We start from the raw sequence: 10158 nt of genomic DNA, 5'->3' as shown, positions 1-10158 counted from the left end.
GCAGCCTGGCCAGGAGCACTCAGAGTGGGTCAGTCGGAGTCCTGCAGAATCAGAAAGAGTCCAAGGCCAGAGGCTGCTTGGGGGCAGAGGATCCCAGTTCAAACGCAAGCTAACCGGTATCCTGGATAAGCTGTTTCACTTTTGTCAGCCTTGATTTCTCCACCAATAACCTAGATCACTTATGACTACTTCCAGCCTGGAACTCTGCACAGCTGCAGCAACATCACAGGATATTTACAAACTCAGGCTGCCTGGGTTCAAATACTGCTCTGCCACTTCCTGTGAGACTGGCAGGAATCCCATCACGTCTCAGCCTTTGCTCCTCACCTGTGGCACGGAAGAGATAGAACAGTGCATGGGGGTTGCTGTGGGGATTCAGCGAGGGCACACTTGCCACAGAGAGGGCTCCAAAAACATTATTCTGGGACCTCTGAGGGCCCTGCTACCACCATGCTCATGCTCACACACGCAGTCAGGACCAGTGACCAGTAACCTCACTCCCCTTGGATGTAGCCTCTACTCTGCATAGGAAGACCCACCAGATCCCCCTCAAACCCAGGAAAAACAACATCATGCACACCTTGGGGGCCACATGCATGGCCTCAAGCACACATGTGGTCAGGTGAACCTCAGCATGCTAAGCAGCTGGTGTAGTCAGGGCAATAGGACAGGAAGGACAGCAGAGAGGACGCAGGCAAGGGGAAGTCACGTGCAATCACAGGGGATGGGAGCTAGCACAGCCCATGACCGAGCAGCCCATGCCGGCAGCACCCGGCTCCTTACCTCCCCTGCAGGACCTCTGACCACCAGGACTGTGTTCCCCCAAGAAGCTGGAGGCATGCTGGAAAGAGTAGAGAGCAGGAGACAGGGAGCAATATACACTGAGCCAGGTTTACAGGAGAAAGTACTGAAAAGGAAACTTAAGGAAGGGTGTTCGGTTCAGGGTGCCCACGGCAGAAGTGGCTTCCAGGAGACTCAAAAGACCCAAACACCAAATGAAGGTCACCCCCAAGACTGGCCTGTGCCAGAGTTGCAGACAGGAGAATGAGAGAGTAAAGGGAGAAGACCCTCATAGACCAGACCATCCCAGAGGGGCACCTGCCCTCCAACAGGCTGGTGGTGGGTCTGCCCAGAGTGACAATCTCACCAGGTTCCCTAGGGTGGTGCCGAAAGGTGGTTTCCCCTCTTTCACGGGGAAAGGGACCAAAGGAGGCAGGGGTGGACAAACACCCTTAGGAACACCCACTAGCCAGAGTCAAGGAGGCATGCCCTCCACAGATGTCACAGTCACTCCTACTGGGACCCAGAGGAGAAAGGACTGTGTGTGAGTGTATGGAGTGGGTCACATCCAAGGCCAGGTTCAGAGGATGGAGGTTCTAGTCCTGGCTCCACCATGAATCTGTGTAACTTTGGGCAAAGGATGTATCTTTTCTGGGCCTCAGTTTCCCCATAAATAAGGTGGAGAGACTGTCCCTATCTATAATATAAAATAGAGTGACACATATTCTAATGCCAGGCATGAAATCCCCCCACAGGGCCACATACAGCTTTTCTAGACTTTTCTCTGGGGGTTGGTTTGTGCTGGAACAGCCTGGGCAGAGGGGCACCTGAGACCTCACTGCCACCAAGGGCCACCCCTCAGGCTCTGCAATCACAGGGCTTATAGGTCCAAGGAAGAAGAAACCTGCAACACAAGACTGGGGTAGGACTTCTACTCACACTTAACACATTCAGGGTCAAATGAATGATATAATCTCTCCAGCTGGGCTGCCCACCGTCTTCCCTTAGGATATTCCTACATCACTGGCCCTGTATCCCTGAGTCCCCCCCAAAGCACCCCTTGTTCTGGGAAAGCTATGAGCTCCTCAGAGGCAGGAACTGGTTTTGAACTGTCTGTCCCTATAGATCTTAGCACCTGCTCCCTGAGTGGCTCATAGCAGGTGCCCAACAAATACCTGAGGAGTGCCAGATCCCTCCACAGCATTGAGCACCTGGCCTCAGGCCAATGTCAGTCACCAGCCTGACAATTAAAGAGCACATTTTTTCCAGCCTTTCTCAACCTGGTCATACAACTCAGCTGATTCCTCTTGGTCATGACAAGGGCAGCAGGTATTACAACCCTGACTTATAGACAAGAAAACTAAGGCCAAGAAAGATGAAAAGGTGACTTGCCCAAGGGACACATTGGGTAACTAGTTATTGACAGAGCCAGGGCGAGAACTTGAGCCATCTGACATCCTTGCCTGGGCACAAAGTTGTGGTCAGCCTGGCTGGACACCAGGGCCTAGGTGCTACCAGGGGTGGACTTTGGTCCCACAAGCCCACCCCTCCACTGGCCAATAGCCACTGCCTATTCTGGACACCTGAGGCCAGAATGTAACAAGCTATACATGGTGGTGGGAACCCTGGCCAGTGTCCACAACTACCTTTGATGACAAAAGCCTCCGCCAGCAGCCGCATCTGATACAGCGGCTTGTTCTCCAGGGACATGTCATCAATGCCGGCCCGTGCATACATGCTGTTGGCATCTCGATATGAGCCCTCCACGTAGTGCAGTTTGCCCAGGATCAGCATGGCTTCACACATGTACTGTGGCTGAAAGGGTAAGGACCACGTTAGCAGGCTCCTGCCCAAAGCTTCCGGCCTATCCCCCACCAGGCACCCTGGGAGGAACACCCCCACTGAACCACGAGCCAGGAGTTGCCTAAGACCCTACTCCTCCAGGAAGGCTTCCCTGATACTTAAGCACGTGCTGACAACTTCTATCTCCCACACCCCCAGTTCGTAGCCCACATTGTGGCTCTCAGAGAAATTCCTATGTGAGTCCCTACATCTTTCATGTGTGAGTGTTTTTGTGCCCCCATCTAGATTCCAGAGACCTTACAGACTGGGTCCTGCTTCTCTCCCAAAGGCCATGGCCCAGGCTGGGACTCAGTAGTTTACTCTCTTGTTCTGAACACAAGTGGGGAATCAGAGATTGAGCTGAGTTTTACAGTCTGAAACTTATTATTTGGCGGGGGGGGGGGCTCCTCTTTTATACATATTTATGCAAACACAAAGTTGAGGGGAAGCCCTCAGAGAGAGCCTGTGAGGGCCCTGAAGCTTATGCCTCCGCCCACAGCAGCAGGACCTTTGCAGGGAGGAGCAGCCACACTGGCCATGTGGGACGGAAGAGGTGAGCAAAGTGCCTGCTGGGTCACTGCCTCTGCCAGCGACAGAGCAGGTCAAAGTGCAGAATCAAGGAGGCCAAACTGCCTGAGTGCAAACCTGTTTTGTTCCCCCTCCTTTCTCAAGTGCTGCTTTTAGCCCCATCTCCGCCCCACAGAGGGACTCTCAGAGCCTGTTAGAGGCCACCCTGGCCACCCCACCCCAGCTTGGGTCTATTCCCAGCCAGAGCACCCCATGCTGCTGCCTGAAGGAGGCCAAATTGGCCCTGGGCTGGGCCACACCAGCCTCAGACATGGGTCCAGTCCCACTCGAGATCCCTCACCTCTTGGGGCCGTCTGCTCTGGGCCCCTGCCTCTGTCCCTGTGCTCAGGTGGCCCACAACTCCTTTGGACTAGGCCCTGGGCACTGCCCCTGCCACAGGCCACCAATGTGTCTACAAAGCTCCCTGGAGACGTGGCTCTGGCCGCCACCTCTATCTCTGTCAGAAAGGTGCTGCCCCCATCTCCCTGCAGGGCAGCAAGAGTCTGGGGTACCTATAAGTCAGGGGGAGTCATTTACCACTCCTCACCATCCACTGACCTCTTAGAAGCCAACTTTGAGAAATGGAATATGGTAAAGCAGGCTTGGGGGAAGCCAAATTTTCCTTCCCCACTGGTCTTTTTGGTTTTTGTAAATGCACATTCCTCCTTTGCTTACTCAGGTCCTCTTCCCCTTAGCCTATCCAGATCCTGTTCCATGCTTTGGGGCCTTGCTCAGGCCCACCTCCTCCTGCAAGCCTCCTGACTACCAGGAAGCTCCCTTCTGGTGAACTCCTACACTGCCACTACCATGTGGGCCCATTTAGCCCCTGTACACCTGTCCTGCTCTCTCTGATGATTGATAAACTCTCAAAAGCTGGATTTTTTAAGGGCATTTGCTAGACTCCCTAGATAGGCCACCCACTCCCTGGACTAGCGCCACAAGATTACACATCCCCAGAGGTATGCAGCCCACAATCCCTCCAAACTGGGCAATGAATGACTCTGCCATTCCCTGCACTGCTCTCGAGCCATGGACTCATTTCCTCTCTGCACTAGCTGCAATTTCCTCATGGGCGAGGGACAGATAATAACGCCTACTCCTCACCCCATCATATTGAAGCCAACAACATTAATAGAGCAAAGTCCAGAAAAGAGCTTTGAACTTTTCTTTAGAAAGGAGCTAGATAAATACAGGGTATGAGTAATTATTATTATTATCCTCTCCTACTGTACATGGGGAGAAGGGCAGTGAGGTTCAGAAGGACACATTTCCCGCAAGCTGGTGGGGTGTGGTTGCAGCAATTCCTAGTGGACCAATGACAGTTTACAACACAGCTTCCACCAGGCTGGGGAAAGTAAGACAACGTGGTGAATGTTTCACAGCTAAATTTATACCATGGCTGCTCTCGGTTCTGAAATCACATCCATCTTGTCTTTTGGTGTTCAGATGTTTCTCCGTTTATGGAAGAACGATAACAGATGACAGTATAGTCTTGCTGTTGTTTTCTGCTTCTTTAATGTCCTTTCTTAGCCACACTCTGTGCATTTGAATTTGAAATGGTCTGTCAATCCAACAGTCAGGGAACCAAGTCCTTGGCCCAGAAAGAGGATGCTATGTGGGAAGTGGTTCAGTAAGGGGAAATAGGCACTCTGCTGTATAGATCAGGTGTCCCCTATTCTATTCCTGCCTCACTGTCCCTGTCAATACAAAGGGAAGGATGACCTCATGGAGATAACCCAGGTATGAGGAAAGAAGAGATGAGGAAACACTTTCCAGGTATAAAAGGGGAACCATGAAAGCAGGAGCGCTGTCATCAGCCTTAACAGTAATCCAGGTTGCTGGATTATTATATTTCTACTCCAGTACTTTGGGAAGCAGCACCAAGAAGGGGCAGAGAGCATTTCAGCTTGGGATACAGAAACAAAAGGCCTAGGTTCAAGTCCTGCACCTACAAGTGTGATCCTTCACCAAGTGATCACCTCTCCCAGGTCTCTGAAATACCCTTGCAGAAGGTTACCAGAGGCCTCCACGGGATGGGGCAATACCCAGAGCTCAGGGGATAAGAGAGGTTAAGACAAGTGGCTTATTTTCACCAACCTCCATGGCACTGAGATGGGCAGGATCTTAAAAGATCCCTGAGAGTAGGTTTCAAGTTGCCCACAAGAGGGGCCTCAGGCCCCACCTCTCCCAGCTCCTCTCCTTTACAACCTGTCAGAGCTGCTCAGGACATACAGGAATCCACCTGAGGGTGCACCTGCTGCTAAGAGAACTTCTCCACCCCCACCCCCCCACCATTTGAGGTAAGATAGAGAATCCCATTAACAACTTTTAATATTTGATTTTGCCTGATCAATATCAAGGTTTTGGCTTTGGCCTGGATACACTGAATCTCCCCATGTTATCAGTGTCACATGTGCTTTTGTTTAATAAAGCATAGTAAATTTTGTATTTAATAAATGCAGTGTGAGGCCAGGCACGATGGCTCATGTCTGAAATCCTAGCACTCTGTGAGGCTGAGGCAGGTGGATTAGGAGCTCAGGAGTTCAAGACCACCCTACATAAGAGTAAGACTCCATCTCTACTAAAAATAGAAAAACTAGGCAGGCATTGTGGCAGGTGCTCATAGTCCCAGCTACCTAGGGGGCTGAGGCAAGAGGATCACTTACGCCCAAGTGTTTGAGGTTGCTGTGAGCTATAATGAAAACAGAGTGAGGCTTTGTCTCAAAAAAGAAAACGTGATGTAACAATCAAAATAGTTTTCACAACAAAACAATAGCTGACACAAAGAATGAAGTAGTGGCACAGAGAAGGCTCCAAGTGAAAGTGCTCAGTGGAAAAGAGCAACCTGTCAAGTATATATCCTATGACTCTGGGAAAAGAAAGCTCTAAGTGTGGATGTATGTTTGTGATGCACAAAGAAGGGCATGCGAGTTGCACGTTGGATTATGACCAGTGCTCAACTCTGAGGATGGGGTGGGCGTGCAGCTGAGGGTGATGAACAAGGGCTTTTATTTACCATCCAAATTACTGGTGTGTTGACTGAATTTTTGAAAGTAAGACTGAATCACATTTATTTCAAGCACAATTTCTAAATATTTTTTAAACATGAAATGGGGTGGCTTGGCGTCTATGGCTCAAACAGCTAAGGCACCACCTGAGCTGGTGGGTTCGAATCTAGCCCGGGCCGCCAAACAACAATGGCGGCTGCAACCAAAAAAACAGTCAGGCATTGTGGTAGGTGCCTGTGGTCCCAGCTACTTGGGAGGCTGAGGCAAGAGACTTGCTTGAGTCCAGGAGTTGGAGGTTGCTGTGAGCTATGATGCCACAGCACTCTACCCAGGGGGACAGCTTGAGGCTCTATCTCAAAAAAAAAATGAAAAGGAGTCTTAATGGGAAAATCATGGAACCCACCAGTTCGGTCCAATTCTTCTGATCAGTAGATGAGGCACAAAGGGGCCACAAGGTCAAGGGACGTGCTCAGGGTCAAGTTGCTATTTTAACTCAACACAGACCTCCCAGTGCTAGATGTGCCTGTCACAAAGCTCAAAAGTACTAATCTTAAACTTCCAGCACACTCTCTCCTCTCCCCCCACGGCTCTCAGAATAAGCCTTATACTTCCTGGTTTGGTGTTCTAGTCCCTGCTCTCTGGTCCCCCACTCTCTGACCCCAAAGCAACTTTACAACCTAATTGCCTGCCATTCCCTTTTGCTCCTGCTAAACTGACCAACTTTAATGAGATGCTTTACATGAGGAACCTTTAGATTACATATTGCTTCCTCAGTCCTGTATCTGTGTCCCCTCTCTTCCAGATCCAGCCCCAAGTAGGATCCTATTCTAGTACTGCCATTATCCAGTCTGCTCTCTCCTTCACATCAAGGAGCACCACTAGCCTTATTTTCTCTTGTCTACCACTCCTGGACAAAGGCTATTTTCTTGCTAATAGGACTTTTCTTTCCAGGAGACCTGCAGACTCTTTGAGGGTCAGGGTCCACACCAGTCCATCTTGATTGCCCTCAGAGTGTGTAACACAATGCCTTGCACATAGCACACCAAAATAAAATGTTTAAGGAAGTGAAGATATTATTTTGGAACATCTTGTGAAAAATCACTTCCTCTTTGACTCTCTAAGGACATATTCATGCCCCTCAGGCTACACTGTAATCTAGAACAGCCTCAAATTTTTAATGCACACGTGAATGTCTGGGAGATCTTATTAAAACGCAGATTCTAACTCTGACTTCACATTTCTAACCAGCTCCCCAGTGATGCTCACACGCTGGAGAGTAACCACATTTTGAGTAGCAAAGGCTGAGAGAAAGCTGTGAGTATACATCCTTTTCTACCTCCCCTCAATGCCTTGCATACAGTAGGTACTCAGTGAATGCACAGAGACTTAAACTGGCTTGCCCTATTATGGAGCTCTTCTGTCCCTTGCCAACTCTACACATTTGCCTGGTTCCAACTAGGTCACAGGCTCACCAACCCCCTCTCTCCAAGGAGCCCAAAGGGCCAGGCACATAGTAGGTCAACCCAACACCAGTAGAAACATAACTCATGCAAATGTGAGTCACATCTGTGACCTAAAAATTTCTCATAAGATTTTTTAGTCATATTGATAAAGGTAAAAACAGGTGAAATTAATTATATTAACATGTTTTCACTAACCCAACATATCCAAATATTATTATTTGAACATGTAATTAATATAAAGCATTAATGTTCTTTTATATTTTATATTTGTACTAAATCTTCAAACTCCAGCGTATAATTTCAAGTGCTCAAGAGCCACATGTAGCTAGTGGCTACTAGTATGTGCAATGGTAACTTGTAAAAAAGACTTGTTGCTCAAGTGACCAAATGATCCAGGGAGGGCCAGACACACCAGATTGGAGGCAAAAGAGAAGAGTTGAGAGGCGGTCCCATGTTTGGGGGCTGACAACTTACCGACAGCTTCCCATGGTTAAGGATACTGCTCAGATAATTTTTGGCTTCACTCATCTTGGGCTCATTCTTCTCCAGCAAAGGGATGGAGTCTTTTATTTTGGCTTGGTTTTCCTTCAAACACTGTTCCAGGAGAGCCTCAGCCAGCAGCAATTTCCCAAAGTCATCTGAAAAACAAGGCAGAGATCAGAGTTGGTAGTGAACAAGGCTGATGTGGAGAGTAGGACGCAGCCCTGGACCACCCCTATTCAGCACAGAAATGGTTCAAGTGTGAGCCATAAATTTAAATAGTCTTCAAAGAAAAAAAAAAAACCTAGAAGCATTCTGCCATGGGCATGGTACAAAATGCCCCCTTTTGGTTTATTTTCTTCTGTAGTTTAATGGTTGAAGAGGCAGAGTTCCCAGGACATGAGAACAAACACCCAGAATTTCAGAATTTAAAATGAGGGATAAAGTTATACCTGTGCCCTGCTGTGGGTAATAAGTTCTAAAACCAAGAAGTAATTCTCCCCAAACAACTGAAAAGGAAAAAGATGAGGTGGCTTAATAATGCATTTTCACATGCTCCTAACTTCCTAATTGGTGTTCTCCATTTTTAAGGTATTTTAACATGTCAAGGATAACCTAGCAGGGAAGGCAAAGAGTTAAGGTGGGAAGCAGATATACTTATGTACCAAGTTCGATCCTTGAACATGTTTGATACGTGTACTTTCTGGAGTTCTTACACATATAGTAGCTCATTTGCATACCTCACCACCAGGCAGGTAGATTTATCCTGTGGGGGTTCAATTTGCTGACTCCTCTTACTACATTGAAAGTCCAGTATTGTGACCACCGTGTTCCTGCTACTGACAGCAGCGGTGACTTAAGCATGGGAGCAGGTATTCAGTCTCCATGGTTTGAGGTCCAGTGTGGTTTCACCGTGGGCCTCTAGTGGCTGTGCTCATTGCCCTGTGCAACAACCAGAGCAAGAAGCAGGCCCACCATTCAGTGTAGGCACCAATAATACCTGTCGAGTGAATTGGATCCTCTCTGCCACCCCACAAGGAAGTTATTAGGCTCAGGGAGTTAAGTGACAATCCAAAAATGTCTCCAGGCAGATCCACTTAAAGCCATCTTTCCAGTGTTCTTTCTGCTGCCAAGACAGCGTTCTCAGATCTACCCGGGGTGCCACTCCCACCTCACTCTCAGGACACTGCAGTCTGTTCCCGTCTTAAAGCCGCTGGTCCAATATTGCACAACCCCTAGGAAGAACCGCTCTTCATAAGGGAGATTTCCTGCAGAAATCAGCCCTAAAGCCCAGAATGTCAGGAACACAGTTGCAAGAGGTTTCGCTCTATGGAGGTGCATTACTGGATCCTTTGCTACCCATATCATAATTTTTAAAAACGAACATTTTGAGGAAATAGCCCAAAAAGTACTTGGTTCACACAATCATCCTTCACTGGCAGAGTGTAACTTGGTAAAAAACTTTTTCTTTTTTTTTGAGACAGAGTCTCACTTTGCTATGCTGGGTAGAGTGCTATGGCATCATAGCTCACAGCAAACTCAAACTCTTCGGCTCAAGCAATTCTTTTGCCTCAGCCTCCTGAGTAGCTGGGACTACAGGCACTCGCCTCAATGCCCAGCTATTTTTAGAGATGGGGTCTTGCTCTGGCTAAGGCTGGTCTCGAACTTATAAGCTGAGGCAATCCATCTGCCTCGGCCTTCCAGAGTTCTAGGATTAGAGGCGTGAGCCACCATGCTGGCCCTAACTTGATAAAACCTTTAGAGCAGTGGTTCTCAACCTTCCTAATGCCACGGCCCTTTAATACAGTTCCTGTGGATCGTGACCCACAGGTTAAGAACTGCTGCTTTAGAGCAACTTGGCAATATATATCAAAATTATTTTTATCTTTTGGGTCTTTTTTGCAGTTTTTGGCCGGGGCTGGGTTTGAACCCGCCACCTCCGGCATATGGGGCTGGCGCCCTACTCCTTGAACCATAGGCACTGTCCTATCTTTTGGGTTTTTTTAAATTGTATTTTT

At 48.5% G+C, this 10158-nt stretch overlaps 1 protein-coding gene across 2 annotated transcripts in view; it reads right to left on the bottom strand.

The window, feature by feature from the left end:
• TTC7A (tetratricopeptide repeat domain 7A) overlaps positions 1-10158 on the bottom strand; it is a 123818-nt gene that overhangs the window by 106059 nt on the left and 7601 nt on the right. For both annotated transcript variants that reach the window (XM_003787892.3, XM_023512136.1), the window contains exons 2-3: positions 8135-8298; positions 2427-2595 (exon numbers count right to left, since the gene is read on the bottom strand). In XM_003787892.3, the coding sequence (XP_003787940.1) occupies positions 2427-2595; positions 8135-8298 (333 nt within the window). The remainder of the gene's footprint in view (positions 1-2426; positions 2596-8134; positions 8299-10158) is intronic.

This window comes from Otolemur garnettii, unplaced genomic scaffold (genome assembly GCF_000181295.1).
Source record: "Otolemur garnettii isolate 467f Iridium unplaced genomic scaffold, OtoGar3 scaffold00024, whole genome shotgun sequence".
NCBI lineage: Eukaryota > Metazoa > Chordata > Mammalia > Primates > Galagidae > Otolemur > Otolemur garnettii.
The sequence above is the reverse complement of the archived record's forward strand: the minus strand, read 5'-3'. Positions and strand labels throughout refer to the sequence as shown.